General features: G+C 49.8%; 1 protein-coding gene across 3 annotated transcripts in view; it reads left to right on the forward strand.

Moving 5' to 3' along the window:
* Positions 1–23340, forward strand: part of SCAF8 (SR-related CTD associated factor 8) — a 1826711-nt gene that overhangs the window by 1037431 nt on the left and 765940 nt on the right. For all 3 annotated transcript variants that reach the window (XR_013596231.1, XR_013596230.1, XM_078649179.1), the window contains exon 21: positions 13177–15634. Coding sequence is in view for 1 of the 3 variants with exons in the window: in XM_078649179.1 (XP_078505305.1) it covers positions 13177–15620 (2444 nt within the window). In the remaining 2 variants the exon portion in view is untranslated. The remainder of the gene's footprint in view (positions 1–13176; positions 15635–23340) is intronic.

Below are 23340 nucleotides of genomic sequence, written 5' to 3' on the forward strand. Positions count from 1 at the left end.
TTTTGTGGCAGCCTCTCTGAACATCAGCAACAGGATTGTAGACAAGTTCTGCAATCCTTTAGACATATGTTCTCTCTGACACCCAGCCAAACTGATTGGTGTACCCATGAGGTTGACACTGGGGACAGTCTGCCTGTCAAGAGTAAAATCTACAGACAGCCTGATCATGTTAGAGACTGCATCAAAACTGAAGTGCAGAAAATGTTGGAGCTGGGAGTCATTGAGCCCTCAGATAGCCCTTGGGCTAGCCCAGTAGTTCTAGTGCCAAAGCCTCACACCCAGGGTGGTAAGAAAGAGATGAGGTTTTGCGTAGACTACAGAGGCCTCAATGCAGTCACTAAGACTGATGCCCACCCAATACCAAGGGCAGATGAACTTATAGATAGATTGGCTTCTGCCAACTACTTAAGTACATTTGATTTGACAGCTGGGTATTGGCAAATCAGGTTAGCTGAGGAGGCCAAACCCAAGACAGCATTTTCTACCCCTGGTGGGCATTATCAATTTGTGGTAATGCCCTTTGGTTTGAAAAATGCCCCTGCCACCTTCCAAAGGTTGGTGAATCAAGTCCTCACTGGGTTGGATGACTTCTGTGCAGCTTATCTTGACGATATTGCTGTCTTTAGCTCCACCTGGGAGGATCACCTGGTCCACCTGAGGAAAGTGTTAGAGGCCCTGCAAAAGGCAGGCCTCACTATCAAGGCCACTAAGTGCCAGATAGGGCAGACACAGGTTGTATACCTGGGCCACCTTGTAGGTGGAGGCCAGGTTCAGCCATTGGAGAGTAAAATACAGGCCATCAAGGACTGGGCTCCTCCAATCACCCAGACTCAGGTTCGAGCTTTCTTGGGCCTGACTGGTTACTATAGGAAGTTTGTCAGAAATTATGGGTCCATAGTGACCCCCCTTAATGACCTGACAAGTAAGAAGATGCCAAAGAAAGTTCAGTGGACAGAAGGCTGTCAAAAGGCATTCAATGACCTAAAGCAGGCCATGTGCACAGCACCTATCCTAAAGAGTCCAGACTACTCCAAGCCATTCATTGTCCAAACAGATGCTTCTGAGTTGGGTGTGGGAGCTGTTCTATCTCAACTGAATTTTGATGGTAACGACCAGCCCATTGCTTTTATTAACAGAAGGCTGACCCCCAGAGAGAAAAATTGGTCAGCTATTGAGAGGGAGGCCTTTGCTGTGGTTTGGGCCCTGAAGAAGCTGAGGTCCTACTTGTTTGGAACTCACTTCACAGTTCAGACCGACCATAAGCCCCTCTTATGGCTAAGTCAGATGAAGGGTGAAAACCCCAAACTACTTTTACAGTGGAGCACAGACCTGGTACTGATCATGGCAATGCTGATGGGCTCTCCAGGTATTTCCACTTAGAGCAAGAAGACTCACCTGGTCAAGGTTAGTTTATTGTCCCAAAGTTTGGGGGGGGGGGGTCATGTAGGAGAGTAGGGTCTGCAATCCTATGATCACCCAGATTTTTTTGCTTTTTGCTTCACTGGTTTACGACTTCCCTGGCTGTGGCCCTGCTAATCAGACCCACAGCCTAGCTGTTCTCTCTATTCCAAATTGTACCCAGGTACTGAATTGGCACTGGGCCCTCTCTGAGTCCCTGTACCCAGGGCTGAGGTGCACCCAGAAGTCTCCCAGGGGCTGCAGCATGTATTATGCCACCCCTGGGCTGACTAACCAAACAGACACAACTGGCTGCTTGACAGCTGGGGCAAAGTGGTGTACTCACCCTTTGCTTTAGATATAGTATACCTATATCTAAACTCAAAATGGACACACAGATCTCCTATCAGTCACTCCTATGGCAGGCCTTGACAATCCTGAAGGCAGAGTGCTTGGAATCGTGTGAGATGGTGCTCTGGCATGAGCTGAGCCTGTCTGCGGCTTTCGGGATCTATCCCTTAGCCGTTTTCATGATATCGCATACCATATACTCTTAAGTGCATTATAATCCTCGCGGTTATATGCCAACTCTGGTATCGCTTTATCAAAACATGTCGAGTAAGGTGTCATACGAATTGGAATACTAACCCCTCGCCAATTCTGGCGACGGGGTTAGCATTCCACCCTTCTAGAGGGACACGACATGTTTGTAACCTGTGACCCCGGTTAAAGTCAGACAGAGCCTTAGCATCCACAAAATGGATGCTGCCACCGAGACACAAGTCTGCCCTCCTGCTGCTGGGAGTCCTCCCAGAGCAGGAGGCAAGGACAAAGGGTTTCCTGCCAGGGGCGGTGCCAGCACCGTCCCAGACAGGGTTTTGTGTATTCTTGGTAGGCAGGGCTTTAGAGGAAGGTGACTGCAAGTGGCACCCCGGTGCTCACTGTGCATAGGCCGGCTTGAACCAGTTCCAGGGGCACACCAGACCCTGAGCTGGGGAAAGCCCGCCAAAGGAGAGGGGTGTAACCACCCCCCTCCTGGTCCCACCCATAGGGCAGGACTTAGTCGCGTGCCAGCCCCCTTTTTCAGAATAAAGGTAGGAGCAGGCCCCCTTCCAAATTAGATCAATCTTTGAATCCTGAACCGACCTTCTACACGAAGAACTCAAGACTCTTCTCAAGATTTTCTCCCTTGGGACTAAGGAGTAGTCACCGTGCAGCAGCAGGCACCAACCAAGCATCGCGGTTTGTTGCCAGTCTCTCCTTCGGATCAAGACTGCTCCAGCACGACGAGAACCGGCTTCCCTGGCACCTCTGACCGCTACCTACATCGTCAGTTACGCTGAGATTCGTGGGTGTGACGAGACCTCGAGGGACCGGCCATCTTCAGAACTACACGACGCCTGTCCAGCACGACCGAGTGACCCTCGACTGAGTGCTTTGGGGTAAGAGAAGCCCCGACCCCGAGCAGCTCCAGCACCGAAGTTCAGCCCCCCTGCATCCACGAGATCTGCGTGGGGCCCTTCTGCTTTTTGCTGCTCACCGCGTTGTCCCGGTCACTTGCCCGTTGGCTAGTGGCCCTTTTACTACGCTCCACGACGATAAAGACTGCTGGTCTGGTTGCTCCAGACTGGCCCTTGCTTCCCTTCTTCAGAGAAGCCCCCTGGACCCTCCTGGTCCACTCAAGACGCCATTTTAGGTCCACCGCGTGGGCCTTGCATTTGCCAAGACTTGTTGCCCCAATCCTGGGTCCAGCGACGTCGACAGCAAGAACCTTCGTGGGACAGCTCGCACCTCCATCCTGGTCGCCAACAACGCCTCCTGGTCCGAGAGACTGCAGAGCCCAGCAGCGCCCACTCACCTGGCTGAGGTGACTTCGTCCGGTGCCATCCTGGTGCCCACCTAAATCACTGGCTAGTGATTCAGAACTTGGTCCCCTCTGCTTACAGGTTTCTTCTTTCCTGATCCAGGCTTGGATCTCCACGAACTTTCTTCACTGGCCGCCTGCCAGCAACTTCTTTCTTCAGGCTCCTGGTTCTTCAACGAGGGTTTCCGACGCAACTTCAACCCTATGCAGCCGCAGCCCCTGGGCTAGGTAAACTGAGTACTCCGGTGCTCCAGCATAGTCCAACACCCTAAGTGTTCGGATCCACTCCCGTTTTCGACCCACCTAGTCGGGTTCGCCCGAGAACAGTAACTTTGCAATTGCTAGCATCCATAGACTTTTTCCCGCCTTACGCGTGAGAGTTCCCACTCTGCACACGACGTCCACAGGCCTCCTGCTCCTAACCTAAGTGTTTAGTATTGTAGGCCTAGCGATTCTAAAGTCTAGAAAAGTATTACTTACCTGCTAGTAATTTCGCATTCCATTTTCATAGTATATGGTTTTTCGTGCCCCTCTGGCATCTATGTAAATTGTGCGACTTTCAGTGTTTCTTTAAGAGTTTTGTTGTGTGCTTAGCTCCCTGTCTCATAAAGAGCCAGGGTAGTCCTGTTATAAATAAATATACTTTATTTTTGATAACAACTTGTGTGGTGTCCTTTCACTTGGTGTTCAAGGGGTAATGTGATGGTAAAACAGCTGGCTTAACACGCCCTCTAGAGTCTTAGCCTTAGACTGCTCGTATCCATGCTACTAGGATAGCTGGTCTATAAGGTTGACTTACAACCAATCATCAATAAGGGTTGTTTGGACTGATACATAGTGATCACTAGAATAGTGAGCACTGCATATCAGGCCAACTTCTCACAAGGGGTGTCAGTCTTCCCCTACCTCGACGACTGGTTGTTGAAGGCGGGCTCGCCCCAGACAGTCGTCAGCCACCTCCAGACTACGGCCGACCTCCTGCACCTGCTGGGGTTCTCCATCAATGTGCCGAAGTCACACCTGTGTCCCTCTCAGAAGCTCCTCTTCATCGGAGCAGTTCTAGACTCGGTGCAGTTTCGGGTTTATCCTCCCGAACAGCGGGTTCGGGATATTCAGGCTCAGATTCAGATCTTTCAGCCTTTATCCCGAGTTTCGGTCAGGTTGACGCTGCGGTTTCTGGGGCTGATGGCCTCCTGCATCCTTCTGGAGCATCACGCCCGGTGGCGGATGCGGGCTCTGCAGCGGGACCTGAAGTTTCAGTGGGCCCAGCATCAGGGCAACTTGTCCAACCATGTCTTGATCTCAGAGGGCACTGCAAGACAGTTGCAGTGGTGGCTCACGGACCGCGATTGGGTCAGTGGCAGATCCATCTCCCTACCCCAACCGGAGCACGTAGTTGTGACGGACGCGTCCCTCCAGGGCTGGGGGTGGCCACATGGGAGAGGCGGAGATCAGAGGCCTCTGGTCTCTGGCGGAGTCCCAGCTCAACATCAACCTTCTGGAGCTGCGGGCGATCCGACTTGCACTGAAGGCATTCCTCCCCTCTGTCATGGGGAGTGTAGTGCAGGTGTTCACGGACAACACCACCGCCATGTGGTACTGCAACAAACAGGGCAGGGCGGGGTAGGGTCGTGGACCATATGCCAGGAGGCTCTGCGCCTCTGGCAGTGGCTGGAACATCAGGGCGTGACCCTGGTGGTTCAACGCCTGGCCGGTTCTCTGAACACCAGGGCGGACGAACTCAGCCGTCGGTGCATGATGGATCACGAATGGCGTCTGAACTCGGAAGTGGCGCATGGTCTCTTTCAGCAATGGGGAGAGCCTTGGTTAGATCTATTCGCCACAGAAGAGAACGCGCAATGTCATCAGTTCTGCGCGTTGGAATTTCCAAGGCGGCACTCACTCGGAGACGCTTTTCGTCACGAGTGGAGTTGCGGTCTATTGTACACCTTTCCGCCTATACCACTTCTGCCCAGAGTGCTGAAGATCAGGCGCGACCGGGCCCAGGTTATCCTTGTGGCTCCGGACTGGGCACGAAGATATTGGTATCCAGAGCTACTCAGCATGTCTGTCGATCCCCCGATTCGTCTGCCTCTTCAGGAGGACCTTCTGTCACAGCAGATGGGGGCGGTCCTCCACCCAAACCTCTCCAGTCTCCACCTACAAGCTTGGAGATTGAGCGGCGACAGTTGAGGCCATTTGACTTGCCTCCTGAAGTCTGTAATGTCATTCTGGCAGCCAGGCGTCCCTCCACAAAGTCGGTATACGCCTGCAGGTTTGTGGCATGGTGCACAGCAAAGGCTGTGGATCCACTCTCTGCCCCCCTTTCTGAGGTTCTCCTCTTCCTTCTTTCTCTTGCCCAGCAGGGCTCTGCTCTGGGCACTATCAAGGGCTACCTTTCTACCCTTTCCGCCTTCTTAAGGCTACCTGATCAGCCATCTTTGTTCAACTCCCCAATTGTAAATAGGTTTTTGAAGGGCATCACACACATGTTTCCTCCTGTTCCTTTCGTGATGCCCCAGTGGGACTTGAACCTTGTACTTAATTACCTATTGTGTGCTCCCTTTGAGCCGCTCCATAACTGTCCTCTCCGTCTTCTTACTTTGAAAACTGCTTTCCTGGTTGCCATCACCTCTGCCAGGAGCGTGAGTGAGCTCCAGGCTCTTTCTTCCACACCTCCTTTCCTCTCTGTCCATCCGGACAAGGTTGTGTTGCGGACGAGACCCTCTTTCCTGCCCAAGGTTGTCACGGCCTTCCACATCGGGCAGTCCATCACCTTGCCCACCTTCTTTCCGCCTCCGCATCCCTCGAAAGAGGAAGAGAGGCTCCACCATCTGGACCCAAAACGTGCGCTCTCTTACTATCTGGATCGCACACGCCAGTTCCGGGTGGATGACCAACTCTTTGTTGGTTACGTGGGTGCTAAGAAGGGACGGGCGGTGCACAAGCGGACCATCTCTCGGTGGATCATCTTGTGCATCCAGGCGTGTTACTCCTTGGCTAAGAAGCCTGTTGGGCTGAGGGCTCATTCCACTCGGGCCACGGCGACTACGACTGCCCTGGGCCGAGGAGTGCCCTTGCAGAACATTTGTCAGGCAGCTACGTGGGCCTCGCTGCACACGCTTGCAAGACACTACTGCCTGGACAGCCAAGTCCGGAGGGATGGCTTCTTTGGCCGTTCCGTCCTCCAGGACTTTCTGGTGTGATTATTGGTTCGCAGACCCACCACCGGTGTTGGTATTGCTGGGGTATCTATTCTAAGGTAAGGAATCTATCACTAACGTGTCTCTTTCAGATGCACAAGTTACTACTTGTGTAACGATATATCTGTAAGAGACATTAGTTAGTGATAGATTCCTTACCGACCCACCCATCCTCCCGGTTCTGCGTACCGATATCTAGGGTTAAGGTCATCCCCTTTCAGGGCCCTAGTTTCATGGCACCAGTGTTGGTTCTATCAAGGCTCTGCGTATCTGGCGCGGAAAAGCTGTGTATAAGAACTGACGTCTGCGCGCGAGGGCGGCGTCTAAGTACTCCGACGACGTCATTCCGGCGCTAACGACGACGGACGCGGAGCCGCGGACGACGCCTGCCGGCGCGCAGGGGTATTGCTACGCAAAATTTTCCGGATCCAGTCTGAAGCCTGGGGATATTCTAAGGTAAGGAATCTATCACTAACTAATGTCTCTTACAGATATATCGTTACACAAGTAGTAACTTGTGCTTCGTGCTCGCATTCTCACCCCCAGGAAAGACAAAAAGTACAAGCCTGCCCCATCAGAGCTAACTTTTATTAAAGGGCAGTTACCACTGGACTCTTTAGTAGTCTCTAATGCCCGTAAATGGGCCAATTCACAAACTTCAGGGGACCCCTCCAGACAAAGAGTCCAAACTCATAGACTCCTCCGGTAAAAGGGTAGCCACCCAAGCAGCAAATCACAGGCGTATTTCCAACACACAGGCACTGCTAGGCAAATTGAGCAATTGTTTCAGTTTTTACCAGATGAGCATGAGACTAAAGCTCAAGACCTAGTCAAAGAGGGAAAGCTCATCTCAAATTCATCAATTAGGTGTGCTTTAGATGCTGCTGACACGGCAGCTAGAGCAATCAATACTAGTGTTTTAAGGAAGCATGCATGGTTAAGTATCTCTGGATTTAAACCTGAAGTACAGCAATCCATTTTGAATACACCATTCGATAAACAGCATCTCTTTTGACCCGTAGTAGATAAGTCCTTAGAAAAGATGAAAAAGGATTCGGAAGTAGCTAAATCTATGGGAGCCCTACAGTCTCCTTCTAATCGTGGCTCCTTTCGTCGCTCCTTCTATCGTGGGGGGGTCCAAGACCATCTCTTCAGACACTACTGCTGCACCCTACAAGGGCAACAATCAATCCTCCTCCTCGAGAGGCTTCTTTAGAGGAGGGTACAGGGGTAATAATGGCAAGGGTAGAGTTAAAGGTTCCACAACACAAACATCCCCCTCTCCTAACAAACAGTGACTTGCCTACGCTTCCCCGATCACTTAACACCTGTATGAGACGTCTTTTCCAATTCCTCCCCATCCGGCAATCAATAACTACAGACAAATGGGTGCTAGGAATTATCCAACGTGGTTATTGCCTGGAGCTTATCAACAATCCTCCAAACATTCCGCCACGTTCTCAAAAAATGTCACCAGCACATTTACATCTACCTAAGCAAGAGGTCCAGTCTCTCCTGTCCAAAGGAACAATAGAACCTGTGTCGTTGCAACATCAAGGACCAGGTGTGTACTCCCGGTACTTTATCATCCCCAAAAAGGATGGCTCCTGGAGACCTAGTTTAGACCTCAGAGAACTAAACCTCTACATGGGGTCAGAGCATTTTCACATGGTTCACAAGTGCTGCCACTTTTACAGCAGGGCCATTTTATGTCTACTCTAGACTTAGAAGACGCATATTTCCACATTCCAATTCATCCCGCTCACCGCAAATACCTCTGATTCTTGATAGTGGGTCATTATTGCCAATTCAAAGTACTCCCATTTGGAGTAGTCACTGCTCCCAGGGTATTTACCAAATGCCTGGCAGTAGTCGCAGCACATGTAAGAAGACAACGCATCCATGTCTTCCCATACCTGTCTTCCCATACCTGGACGACAGGCTCATCAAAGCCAGCAAGTACCAAATGTGTCTCCAGCACACTCAAACCACTATTCACTTACTTCACCAACTAGGTTTTACAGTAAATGAGTTAAAGTCTCATCTACAGTCGTCCAACACACAAACTTATCTGGGAGCCACAATAGACGCTCAGAAAGCTCTAGCCGCAGCCAGGATTCACAATATTCAGTCCATTATCACTCAGTTTCAACCCAACCAATCATTACCAGCGAAAGTACTTATGGAACTGCTAGGACTGATGGTGTCATGCATTATAATTGTTCCCCACGCAAGACTCCACACGCGTCACCCCTCAAGAATGCTTAGCCAGTCATTGGAACCAATCGCAGGGTCAGTTGACCGATCTAGTGTTGGTGGATGGCTGCACCCATCGCTCTCTGGAGTGTCGGAACCCACAAAATGTAACCAAAGGGCGGCCCTTTCTCAACCCTGTTCTACAGACAGTGCTAACAGCAGACTCATTGCTCACTGGTTGGGGCTCTCCCCTACAGAGTCACACAATCCAAGGATTATGGACTCTAAAGTACAGGAGCCCACATATCAATAACTTGGAGCTACTTGCAGTGTTTCTAGCGCTCAAAGCATTTCAAACTCACCTTATAGGCAAAACTGTGTTAGTACGCACAGACAATATGACAGCTATGTACACGTGCAAAAACAGGGGGAGGACACACTCTCCAACTGTCATACTTAGCACAAGCCATTTGGAAATGGTCCATACATCACAAAATGTATCTCCTAGTAGAACACCTTCCAGGAGTAAACAATCAAATTGCAGACCTTCTCAGCAAACAGAGAGAGCAAATCCACGAGTGGGAAATTCATCCCTAAATTGTTCTTCCCTACTTTCAGGAATGGGGATATCCTCATATAGACCTGTTCGCCACAGCTCAAATGCAAAATGCCCTAGCTTCGCCTCCAGGTTCCCACACCCTCTCTCCAAAAGCAATACCCTATGGATGAACTGGTCAGGGATATTTGCATACGGTTTTCCGCCTCTCCCACTCATTCCGCTGGTAGTTCGGAAGCTCAGGCAAACATCCCTCACACTGATTCTCAAAGCTCCTACATGGGCACGTCAACCCTGGTCCACCACCCTGCAGGAGCGGTCAGTAGTTCCACACCAAAAACTGCATCTCAACTCCAGTCTCCTCACTCAGAGCCATGGAGAAATCAGGCATCCAAAGCCCAAGGAACTCAGCCTGACGATTTGGTTCCTGAAGTCATAGAGTTTGGTTATTTACAATTACCACCAGACTGTATGAATATCCTAAAGGAGGCTCGGAGAACTCCTACTAGGGCATGTCATGCAGCAAAGTAGCCATTTTTTGTTCTATATTGTAACAATATCAATTCCTTGGATACTTCAGGACAAAACTGTTATCTATTACACTTACAGCAATCTGGATTCGCTTATACATCCAGTCAGTTGCATTTAGCAGCAGTAGCTGCATACTTACAAAACAGACAACACTTATCTTTATTCAGAGTACCAGTGATTAAAGCCTTTATAGAAGCACTAAAAAGAGTAATACTATCAAGAGCTCCACCTGCAGCAGTGTGGAACTAATGGGACCACCTTTTGAACCCATGCACAAGTGTCATCTACAATTTCTCTCATGGAAGGTTGCTTTTCTTATTGCAATCACTTCCTTAAGGACAGTTGGTAAACGCCAGGCACAAGAGCTTTTCTTTCAACTTCACAAAGACAAGGTGGTTCTTCGAACCAATCGTAAATTCTTCCAAAAGTGGGTCCTGCTTTTCACATCAATCAATCGGTGAGTTACCTGTGATCTTTCCTCAACCTGATTCTATAGCAGAACAAGCTCTACACACACACTTGATGTTAGAAGAGGTCTGCTATATTATGTAGAAAGAACAAAATATTTTCGTAAGACAAAGCAGCCCTTTGTTGCTTTTTCTCCACCACACAAAGTCAATCCCATTTCTAAATCGGGTATTGCAGGGCGGATTGTTAAATGTATCCAAACATGTTACACAAAAGCAAAAAGAAAAATGCCAATACCCCCTAGAGCGCATCCCACCCGCTAAATGGGGGCTAGAATGGCCTTCTGAGAATATTACCCTAGCTGTAAGGCAGCAACATGGTCTACACCGCATACATTCACCAAACACGATTGTGTAGATGTGTTAGTGAGGCAACAAGCTAATGTAGGCCAGGCAGTACTTAAAACACGTTTTCAAACAACCAACAGCTACAGGTTAGCCACCGCTTTGGGAGAATATTGCTGTATAGTCTACGCCAGTGGTTCCCAAACTTTTGACTCCTGAGGACCCCCATTGAGTCACCACTGGAAGCCGGGGACCCCCAAGCAATTTGTATGAGTTAAATTTCAAACATTAAAACAGTAAATCGAAAAAAATACACACGTGTGCACACAAAACAAATACTCAAAGTACTAAGGATTTTGGGGCCAGATGTACGACCATTTCATTTAGCGCCTCGCAATTGGCGACACATTGCAAGTTGCAAATTGCGTGTCGCTAAATGAAATGTACAACAGTGTGTTTAACTCTGTTTGGGATTCCCAACGGGGTCGCAAATTGCGAGGTTCATTAATATTAATGAGCCTCTCGCAATTTGCGAGCCCATTGGGAATGCCAGCTTTCCTAGCGATGGTGGCCTGCTGGGCTCTGCAGGCCACCATGTCTTGGACTGCTTTTAAATAAAGCAGTTGTTTTGAAAAAAATGCAGCCTGTTTACCATGCATTTAAAAAAATAAGGAAGTGAAACGTTTTCGTTTCATTTTCTAAGGGCAGGCAGAGTTCCCTGGGACCACTGTCTGCCCTTAAAAAATAATTTTGCATGCATTTGCAATGGGGAAGGGGTCCCCTGGGGACCCCTTCCCATTTGCAAATGCATTACCATCTACTTGAAGTAGGTGGTAATTGTGACTGTTTTGCGACTGCAAAACATTTGTACATGGTTTTGAGACTCGCTATTTGGAAGGGAATGCCCCTTCCAAATAGCAAGTTGCAAAACCTATTTAGAGAGTCGCAAACAAATTGTGACTCGCGAAATGGGCTATGTACATGGCCCAATAGGTTTTTGCATGACCCGTTCGCGCATATAAAAACAGATCGTATATCTGGCCCTTAGTATTTTATATTGAAGTAATAGCCCCTCTGTCACATGTATTTCATTTGTTTTATAGCATCTCTCATACCATTGTAGGATGTCAGAGCACTTTACAACGCACACATATAGAGACATTGAATCATACGTGTAAATCAGTGTGTATATAAAATGTTTAAAGAGTGCTTGGTCTGGAAAAGCACAAACTCAGGATTCAGAACATAACAGTGGCTAGCATTGACTTTAACATTAAAAATGTATTTCCACCCAAATATATCTTTTTAGCAGCATCAGGATAATGAATAACTGGGACAAAATATAAGTTACTAACTGGTACTATGCAGTTTGCAAGCAGCTCTTTGATGACAGTTTATAGGTCCCTCTGCTAGATTACGATGGTCACTTATGAAGTGCACAGTAACAAAAAAAACTCTGTGACAAAAGCAGTAACCACGAACCTAGGCACATAAATACTGCTTTTTAAGAGTCATATTACACGTTCTTTGCAGTAGGCACATTAACCCACTGTGCTACATTAGTTAAATAAAAGCTGCCACTGAACAAAACTCTCCTCGCTCTCCAGCAGGTACATTAATCACTGGCATTCTCTTGACACTTTTATTGTTGCTGGAAAGCTGCTAATTATACAAGAAACGTTTCTGTGCTTTTAAAACTGTTGCCTACGGACCCCCTGGGAATGTGTCACGGACCCCTGGTGGTCCGCGGACCACAGTTGGGGATACACTGGTCTACGCAAAGCATGTGATCTACAGCTCACATGTCTTGAACAGAAAATGTTACTTAACCAGTAAGCATCTGTTCTTGGCATGCAGTGCTGTAGATTCACATGTGCCCACCCGCCTCCCCGGGTACCTACACCTGTTGCAGTTATTTCATATCTTACATACATACAGATGGACATCTCTATTCTACCTTTACTAATTCCATTCTCACCTTCTTCGGGAAAACGATCTAACAATGGAGTCGATGCCCATGCGCACTATCACCGAAAGGAGGAGTCCCCTACCTTGTGACTGGAAAGACTTCTTCGAAGAAAAACAACTTTCAAACATCCGGACCGAGCGCTAGATGGCAGGAGTATACAAAGCATGTGAATCTACAGGTCTACATGCCAAAAACAGATGCTTACTGGGTAAGTAACATCACGCACACACACGACACACACATATTATTTTTAATAATGACTCCTTGATGTGGGGTTTAGCACTTACAAAATTATAATCAGTGGGCAGCATCTTGTTGAACAATCATGAGATCAGCAATGCCCAGTCAAGTTCTTGTATTTTAAGTTAATATTATGCTGTTGTTGGAAAATGGAATTCAGTGTAATTATTGCATAGTTTAGTTCAAGAGCAATATTTAAAAGGTTAGTATTCGGTCAAACTATAGGAGTCACAAAAGTATAACATTTTAGAAGTTTGAATATTCCCAAGATATCAAACCTTAAAAGGTCTTTAAACAAATCTATTTGACTGTGTTAAAGTTGGAATTCATAGAATCTACCATCTGTTTTATTTAAATTAATATGGAGTAAATCTGTTAAATGTATTTTATTGCTGGTATAATGCTATTTTTACCTTGACTGAAAGATGGTAATCTTTTCTTTCTGACTGAGTGTCCTTTCTTTTCAGCTGTCCTTAATAACGTTTCGAGCAGTTCCGGAATACAGAGTGGCCCACCACCAGTAACAACCAACAGCATGCCTATTTTAAATATGCCTGGCCATATTCATGGAAATGCTTTTGTGGAAGGCCATCAAGGATTGCTATCACACCCAGTTGGGCCAAGATTTCCCTTCATGCAGCCTGGTATGCCCCCTCAACGAAACATGCCGCCTCCCACCATCATTGACCCAACAGTGCCTCCACCTCAAGGTCCCTTCCCTCCGGCAGACTTATTAAATCGTACTGAGACTTCATTTGTGACTCCTGTACAGAACATGGATAACAATTCTAATTCTGAGAAAGTGATACCACATGGAAACGATGGAATTCAGCAGGAAGGAGATAGAGATTATCGCTTTCCTCCAGTGGAAAATCGAGAGATTAGTAGACCAGTACATGTGGATACCAGTAGTAATGCTGGAAGAATTCATGTAGATCCACAAGAAGGTTTACAGCGACACATTGAAGAGTCTGGTGTTCTAGGAAGGTCATTTATGAACATACAAGAGGGTCAGAGGCTGGTTCTTAATGCTCAAGAAGGTTTACTACGGCAAAGAACAGATGAAGCCTTACTTTTTCCGAGAATTGATGCACGAGGCAACCTGCCAAGACTAGGTCCAGGTGCCCACGAAAACTTTATAAGGCTTGGAATGGATGTTCGAGAAGGCCTTTTAAGAGCAGAAGCAGGAGATGGCTTGCACAGGCAAGTAATAGATGCACGACAAGGCTTACAAAGGCATGGGCCTAATGTGAGGGAGAGCATGCTTGGGCTTCCACTAGATTCGCAGGAAAGGCATCAGAGACCTGGAACAGAGTCGCAAGAGAACTTTCAAAGAGCAGATGCCGATTCACGAGAATTTATGCAAAGAATGAAAGCAGGGTCACGTGGAGCCCTTCTTAAACAAGGGGCTGATTCACGTGATGGCTTGCCAAGGCCAGGCTTGGGTCCACGTGAGGGCCTACTTGGATCAGGACCGGATGCAGGCCAACTAAGGATAGGACCATTTCCACGAGAAGGTCTTCTAGGGCCAGGTCCAGATATACAAGAAGGTCTTTTACGGTTAAGAACATTTCCTCGCGAAGGCCTTCTTGGAGATCGGCCTATAGCACGAGATGGTCAAGGAAGGCCAGAACCAGAGATACATGAATCCCATGGAAGACCAGAGCCTGATGCAAAAGAACATCATAATTGGCCTGGATCAGATGCACAAGATGGTCCTGAGTGGTCCAGATCTGATCTTCGAGAAGGCTGGTTGGGTCCCGAACCCAAGGAAGGCCTTCATTGGCCTGGACCAGAAGGGCATGATGCTCAAAGACGTCCACCACCAGATATCCATGAAGTTCTTTTAAGGCTAGGTACACATTCAAGGGACAGTCCAATAAGACCAACATTGGATATGAGACCGCATTTTGGACGACCACACCTCGATGCAAGGCAAATGTTTCTAAGGCCACCAATTGATGAAAGAGAACATTTTGGAAGGCCACCCATGGATGTCCGGGAGACATTTGGAAGGCCGCCCATGGAGGGTAGGGAACATTTTGGAAGACCACCCATGGAAGGAAGACCCCATATGGAGGGAAGAGAGCTCTTTGGAAGACCGCCCATTGAAGGAAGAGAAATGTTTGTCAGACCCCATTTGGAGGGAAGGGAACCTTTTGTGAGACCCCCAATGGAAGGAAGAGAAGGCTTTGGAAGAATGCCTTTGGAGGGAAGGGAACACTTTGAAAGACTGCCATTAGAAATGAGAGAGAATCATGGAAGGCAGTTTTTAGAAGCACTTGGTCGAAGGGAGCCCTTTGGTTTCAACGCAGACAAGCCCTGGGGACATAGGGATTTTGATGAAAGGCAGCACCTTCCATTACCTGTGTTTGGAAGCCCACAAGGCTTTCATGAAGAAAGGGAGAGGTTTCATCTTGGAAACATCAGACCTGATTTTAGAGGTGGTCCTATGTGGAACAGAGGAGTAGATCAAGATGCTCTCAGAGATCATGGTGAGCGCAAAAGTCAACGTGAAAAACAACGGGACAGAGATGATCGAGATGTTGATTTCCGCAAAGAAACTAATAGCAACCGATTTAGAAAGGAGAGGGAGCAGGGCACATGGGTTCCTCCAAAGTCTCACATTTCTGAATATGTTGAAGGCGCCACCGCCACCTCACTTACCACCACTTCCCCCACCCCTACTTCTTCCCCTGAAAAAGCTGAAAATGTGCCTCAAATAAATGGTGAACGGGCAGATATCGGCACTCCCCGACCACCAGTGGAAGCAAAAAAGGAACCTGAACTTTCTGATGAATTGGTTTCTTCAGATGAGAAAAGCAAAGAGAAGAGCAAAGAGAAGGTTGACATAGAAGCAGACCAAAAATGTCAACCAGTGGTAGAAAGCACAGAGACTAAGGGGACATAATCATCGCTCAGTAGGTAAAAGATACCTTTTGTAAAGTTATCTCTGTCATAGTTAAATGGCTGTTTGAACCTTAGTTAATTTTTCCAGCCAGAATGACGTTTATTTGATGTTTATTTTTGTCTGGAACTTAAATATTTGTGCTATTGACTTTTGTAGACCCTTCTTAGATTGAACATCTTAGGTAGAGCGTTTTTATTTTCCTGCAGAATCACAAACATTGTCCCGTTTGTTTTTTAATTCTTGAACAGACTTCCTATGGAAGAAAACAATTTTTAAAAGCTGCTTGTGAGTTATATATGGAAAAGGGAGTATGTTTAACGGAAAACGGGTGTGAATTGTCCATGTTTTAGGCTGCTGGTGGATTTTAAAGCATAGACAAAGCTGTGTTTTTTTTAGGTTCATGCTTATTGGCCAAAAACTAAAATAGCTCTGATGAATTGAGGTGCCCATAACAGTTAATTAAACAAGTCTGAATTTGTACGTTCTGCTGTCATCCGTTATCTACGTGTCAATGATTATTGCTCGTGTTGCAGTGAGTGAAAAAATACCTTTCAATGCTGGCTGCATTCTTTTCCAGATGCTAATAAAATCTATTTGTTTGATAAGTGTTCCAGATATTGTATTATTTAAACCTACAATTTCAGTCTAACTGGGTCAGGCGAGAGCATGGCCAGTTTAAAGCAAATATTTTTCATAATTTATGCGGAAACTTTGCATTTTATTGGAAAATGAGTTATATTAGTGTGTACTGTGTGTCAATATTTGTGCAGACTGGATAGAACTATCATTTTACATGACCACTTTTGCAAAGGCACATTTTAAATCAAACACGTCGATACACTCTTAGTGTTCTTTTCACTTTCTACAAGTAGCATGCATTAGGAAGGCTGTACATCTGAAAAAAAGTATCTGTATAGATTGATTGCTATGTTAATATTTTGATTATTGCTTTACTCACCTTTTTTCTTGTTTGTTTAGAAATATACACACTATCTTATGGTGTAAACGTTCGTGGAATGGAAAACACTACATAATAGAACAGTTTTACGTTCGTTGTATATTCAGTGTTTAAGTTTCGTTATAAAGCTTTTTTTGGGGGCTAGCTTGTAAAATGAGGAGTTCCGAATTAATGCATGAAAATCTTTCTAGATACGCACTTGTTTGGGGTTGAAAGTTCAGCTAGCGAGTCATCCTTTTCTTGTCAGTTTTCAGTATCATTATCCTTTTGTGGTGTTCTTTACTGCTATCCTATTTTAAAATACCTTTAAGGTCTTAGTTTCTATTACAAATGACCTCACATGTAAGTGCTTCCAGTTTGTATTTAAAAATAATTCACAAAATCTTGTGAAGTGCCATCCCGAACATATTCAGTTTTAATTATTTATGGTCTAATGCAAGTAAGGAGGTTTGTGGTGTGCTTCATTTAAAGTAGTACATTTGCACTGATGAGTTAAAGTAGTAAATGTGTATTGATGGTTGCCCAGCATTTATCTCCAAAGCACGTTCAGCACAGTACAACATTAACATGGAATGGTTGTTTGTACTGTGAGCATGTAGTTTAGAGAATCATGCTGATGAGTAGACTTAAGTTTTGTTACGCTTTTTCAGTGGATTGGAAGGTAGTGTAGCAAACATCAACTGCATTTGTGTTGCGTTACGTTAAAAAAACAAAATACACTGTATTATTAGTAGTCCTAGGGAAAGCTTGTCTGATGCCAGGTATTGGAATACATTGTTTTATAGATTATAAAGGCTTACCATCAGAGAACCTTTCAATACCATGATAAGTCTTTTGTTGCCATGAAATCACTATTCAGATTGCTATTTCTACCTGCAGATTCCACAACTTGTCAATATCCGAGGGTCATTCTGGCACCAGTAGCTCTTCAATAGCTGTCGATGCCGGTAGGGTGCACTGGCTCTCCTTCAGCACCGCCCTTGGTGTCCCTATGATGTCACTGGGGCCATAAAGCGCCCTTGTTGGTGTGCTGACATTAGTTCCCTTTTTTCTGCGCCGTCAATGCGATCCCAGAGCACTCAATCTCCTTAGTTGTTGATGTTATCGAAGCTTTTCACTTCAAAATCGTGACAGCAGGTGTAGTTTTACAATTATATGGCCAAACAGTCATGGTGTATACCACGTATACCACGTAGAGACTGTAACGAGCAGTTACCTATCATACTCTCTAAAAAAATCTGCCTTTAGTATTTTGGAACCGACCATGACATCAAGGCCTGTAACCCATTTGGAAAGATGCATCCTACAGCTAGAAATAATTAGGAAGCCAAAATGCTCTAGGCAAGAGCAAAAAATAAATGTTGTGGTCGCCGAAAATTCAGACCACGGCCGAGGTCGCTTGAGTCCCCTCTGTCTTTAAGATGAGAAGCATAACCAGAGAAGGCGACATGAATCATGTTGACACTCTTTGAAAAACGTCACCAAGACCCCCGATGTGACCTAGTCGGCAGCTTCAGACCAGGAACTGATGGAAGAAGTTACGGAGGATCCTGCACCTCCATTTGACCGAGCACCAATCCTGTAGACACTGGTCCATTGATGTTCTTAAATCCAATGTTTGACATCTGTAGATCCATGGTCCCTTCTGGAGCTCCAACAGGCGCATGGGTCCAGTGGCTTTTATGTCTGGACGCTTGCCCACACAATACCCTTCGGTATCCTTTCTTCATTCCTTCCCTTCAGTTATGTGGGCTCTTATTCCCGCACCACTTCACTCCAGCTGTCTGGCTCGATGCCAAGGCCAAAGTTACCTCCACTGACAATTCTATCCTTTTAGCCCTCTGAGCCGAACACCATCGCCTCCCCGCGGTGCAGACGACACCTTTAGCACCGCAGACAATGCCAGGGGATCAACACTTGTCACCTGCTCCTGACTCAGCAGTGTCACGTCTATCTGAAAGAAACAGGTTAGTATTAGATTCCTTACCTTAGAATATCCCCAGGCGTCAGTCTGGATCCGGAAACTTTTGCGTAGCAGTACCCCTGCGCGTCGGTAGGCGTCGTCTGCAGGCGTCCCCTGCGGCTCCGCGTCGTCGGCGTCGTGCGCCGTGATGACGTCGCTGGAGTATATAGACGCCGCCTCCGCGCGCTGACGTCAGTTCTTCTTTTTTCCGCGCCAGTTAGCGCAGATCCGAAGAGCAGTACTCCGGTCTTTTGACCAAGTTTTTTGTTAACTGATTGATCTTTACGGTGCCGGTAGGATGCCCGGTTTCAAGAGTTGTGACGAGTGCGACCGCATGATGTCGGTCACCGACCACCATCGACTCTGCCTCCGGTGTCTGGGCGCGGACCACGACGTGGAGTCCTGCGTCGACTGTCGGGCCTTGACTGGAAAAGCTAGGCGGGAGCGGTCCCGCAAGCTTCTCGAACTCCGGTTGTCGGCCCCGCGTCGAGAGCGGTCCCGGTCCGGTCGGAGGTCGAGGGAACGGTCGAGGGAGCGGTCGCGGAGCCGCCATGGGCGCTCCGGGAGTCGCCACCATTCCTCCGGCTCGTCAGGTAAGCACAAGAAGTCGGGGCGTCGCCATCGCACCCCCGACTCCCCCCGACGCCCGCGTGCTGCGGCCGGGGGCTCGGGTGACCCCACCCCCGCGGTCCCGCATGGGTCGCCGACGCCGTCTGCCCCACACCTGTCGGTCCCTGGGGAAGGCGCGTCGCGTGAGGAGATCGAGGCCTTCCTCATTGCTATGAGGGCGAGGTCTTCTCCGGCGGGGCCTTCGGCGCCTGCGGGCCCGTCGGTCCCGTCTGGGGGCCCGAGCGGTTCGGGTGCTCCTGCCCCGGCGCCGCCGGTGGCTCCGGCCCCGGCGCCGCTGGTTCCCTCTGGTTCGTCGCCGGCTGGTCTCCCGGCCTCTCCGGCGTCGGTTCCTGTGGGCCAGCCCATGGTACCGCCCCCGCGTGGTGCAGCGACTCCGCCGTCGGCTCCGGCCGGCGTCGGGTCCCCGGCACCGACGCCGCGCGGCGCCACCCCCCTTTCCTCCCCGACTCCGGACTCGGAGCCGGACCGGCGTCGGCCGACGCCGGACCCGACGCCGATGGGGCCTGTTGACCCCGATGTCTATATCGTCGACCCAGAATATGGGTATGACGAGGAGGAGTATGGAGAGGGTTGGGAGGGGTCTGAGGACCCTCTATCCCGTGCCTGCCAGTACGATGTGGACTGGGTAGGTGATCTGGGTGATGCCAGTGGCCTGGACGAGTCGCCCAACCCTGGGTTTGTCTCTCCGTCCCCTGTGGCGTCCGAGGCGGGTGCTGCCTATTCGGTGGTCCTGATGAGGGCTGCCAAGGCCTTACACCTTGAGCTCCCCGTCGCGAAGGTCAAACCGAATATCCTGACGGAAGTTTTTAAACCGCAGTCATGCCCCCAGGAGCCTCTGCTGCCGTTTAATGAGGCCCTGACGGATGTCCTTCTGGGCACCTGGTCCAGGCCCGCCTCTGGTGCGCCGGTTGACCGGAACGTTGCCAGGCGTCACCGTCCCTGCGCGGACGACCCTGCCTTCCTGTCCACCCATCCCTCCCCGGAGAGTCTGGTGATCCAGGCCTCCACTTCGCAGTCCGCATTTCCGTCGGCTCCGCCCGACCGGGAATCAAAGAGGTACGACCAATTCGGAAAGAAAGTGTTTTCCTCTTTGAGTGCTGGGCTGCGGTCTTGTAACACCGCGTGCCTCTTGGGCCGCTACACCCACTCCCTGTGGGATACGGTCGAGGAGTGTTTGCCGCAATGCCCCCAGGAAGTGCGGGACAAGCTCACCCGGGCCTTTGTTGAAGGCCGGGATGCGGCGCGGTACTCGATCCGTTGTGGTCTGGACACCACGGACTCACTGGGACGGGCCATGTCCACTACGGTGGCGATTCGTCGCCATGCCTGGCTGAGATCTGCCAACTTCTCACCAGACGTCCAAAATACGCTTATGGACATGCCATTTGATGGCAGTCGCCTATTTGGTGACAAAGCGGACCACGCGCTGGAGCGCTTCAAGGACTCCAGGGTCACGGCCAAGTCCTTGGGTCTCTCGACCCAGACCCAGCGCCAGCAGACGGGTTCGTTTCGGCCCTTTCGTGGCCAAGGGAGAGGAGGTCCCACACGTGCTGCCAGCCACGCGGCGCAGAGCGCTCCCCAGCGCGGTGGCGCCCGTGGTTTCCGCCGTGGTGGCGGTAGAGGCCAGCGTCGTGGTCAGTCCACGCCTCCCTCCGCTGCGGCATCCAAGCCTTCCTAGTCCGAGCTTTCGGGCTCACGTGACGCCAGTGGGTGGCAGGGTTCGCCATCACCACTCCCGCTGGCGCGCGATAACATCGGACAGGTGGGTGCTGCAGCTTGTCCGAAGGGGCTATGCCCTCCCCTTCGAGTCCACTCCTCCAGCCATGCCACCGCAGAACCACCGTGTGTCGGGGGACCACTTGACACTTCTGCAGGAGGAAGTTACGGCCCTCTTGGCCAAGGGGGCCATCGAGCGCGTTCCTGGGCCAGAAGTAGGGTGTGGTTGCTACTCCCACTACTTTCTGGTACCCAAGAAGGACAAGGGAGGCCTGCGTCCTATCTTGGATCTACGGAACGTCAACGGCTTCCTCCGGAAGGAGAAGTTCAAGATGTTGACTTTGGCTCAGGTCTTGGCTGCTCTAGACCCACAAGACTGGATGGTAGCGTTGGACTTGCAGGATGCGTACTTTCACATCCCCGTCCTGCCGGCCCACCGGCGTTACCTGCGGTTCACGGTAGGCCACGAGCATTTTCAGTTTATCGTGCTCCCATTCGGCCTTACCAGCGCCCCACGGGTGTTCACGAAAGTGATGGCGGTGGTCGCAGCTCATCTGCGCCGGTTAGGGGTTTCAGTCTTCCCCTACCTCGACGACTGGCTGTTGAAGGCGGGCTCGCCCCAGACAGTCGTCCACCACCTTCAGATGACGGCAGACCTCCTGCACGAGTTGGGGTTTTCCATCAATGTGCCGAAATCACACCTGTGTCCCTCTCAAAAGCTCCTTTTCATCGGAGCGGTTCTCGACTCGGCGCAGTTTCGGGTTTATCCCCCGGAACGGCGGGTCCGGGATATTCAGGCTCTGATTCCCATCTTTCAGCCGTTATCCCGGGTTTCGGTCAGGTTGACGCTGCGGCTTCTGGGGCTGATGGCCTCCTGCATCCTTCTGGTGCATCACGCCAGATGGCGGATGCGGGCTCTGCAGTGGGACCTGAAGTTTCAGTGGGCCCAGCATCAGGGCAACCTATCCGACCATGTCCTGATCTCGGAGGGCACTGCGAGACAGTTGCAGTGGTGGCTTACAGACCGCGATTGGGTCAGGGGCAGATCCCTCTCCCTTCCCCAGCCGGAGCACGTGGTTGTGACGGACGCGTCCCTCCAAGGCTGGGGTGGCCACTTGGGAGAGGCGGAGATCAGGGGCCTCTGGTCTCCGGCGGAGTCCCGGCTCCATATCAACATGTTGGAGCTGCGGGCGATTCGCCTGGCACTGAAGGCATTCCTCCCCCTTTGTCAACGGGAGTGTAGTGCAGGTGTTCACGGACAACACCACCGCCATGTGGTACTGCAACAAACAGGGCGGTGTGGGGTCGTGGACCCTTTGCCAAGAGGCTCTGCGCCTCTGGCAATGGCTGGAACGTCAGGGCGTGACTCTGACGGTTCAACACCTGGCAGGTTCTCTGAACGCCAGGGCGGACGAACTCAGCCGTCGGTGCTCGGTGGATCACGAATGGCGTCTGAACTCGGATGTGGCGAGAGGCCTCTTTCAGCAATGGGGAGAGCCTTGGTTAGATCTATTCGCCACAGAAGAGAACGCGCAATGTCATCAGTTCTGCGCGTTGGAGTTTCCAAGACGGCACTCGCTCGGCGACGCCTTTCGGCGCGAGTGGAGTTGCGGTCTGTTGTACGCCTTTCCGCCTATACCACTTCTGCCCAGAGTGCTGAAGAAGATCAGGCGCGACCGGGCCCAAGTTATCCTTGTGGCTCCGGACTGGGCTCGAAGGTACTGGTATCCCGAGCTACTCAGCATGACAGTCGGTCCCTCGATCCGCCTGCCCCTTCAGGAGGACCTTCTGTCGCAGCAGCAGGGGACGGTCCTCCACCCGAACCTGTCCAGTCTCCACCTCCATGCGTGGAGATTGAGCGGCGACAGTTGAGGCCATTTGACTTGCCTCCTGAAGTCTGTGATGTCATTCTGGCAGCCAGGCGTCCCTCCACAAAGTCGGTATACGCCTGCCGGTGGAACAGATTTGTGGCATGGTGCACAGCAAAGGCTGTGGATCCCCTTTCTGCCCCTCTATCTGAGGTTCTCCTCTTCCTCCTTTCCCTTGCCCAGCAGGGCTCTGCTCTGGGCACTATCAAGGGCTATCTTTCTGCCCTTTCCGCCTTCTTGAGGCTACCTGATCAGCCATCTTTGTTCAAGTCCCCTATTGTGTTAAGATTCTTAAAGGGCATCACGCACATGTATCCTCCAGCTCCGTTCGTGATGCCTCAGTGGGACTTGAACCTGGTTTTGACTTTCCTGATGTGCGCTCCCTTTGAGCCCCTTCGTTCCTGTCCTCTCCGTCTTCTCACCTTAAAGACGGCCTTCCTGGTAGCCATCACCTCTGCCAGGAGAGTGAGTGAGCTCCAGGCTCTTTCTGTTCAACCTCCTTTCTTGTCTGTTCATCCTGATAAGGTGGTTCTTCGGACCAGACCTTCTTTCCTGCCCAAGGTAGTCTCTGCTTTTCACATTGGG

This window comes from Lissotriton helveticus, chromosome 6, assembly GCF_964261635.1.
Source record: "Lissotriton helveticus chromosome 6, aLisHel1.1, whole genome shotgun sequence".
Lineage (NCBI taxonomy): Eukaryota > Metazoa > Chordata > Amphibia > Caudata > Salamandridae > Lissotriton > Lissotriton helveticus.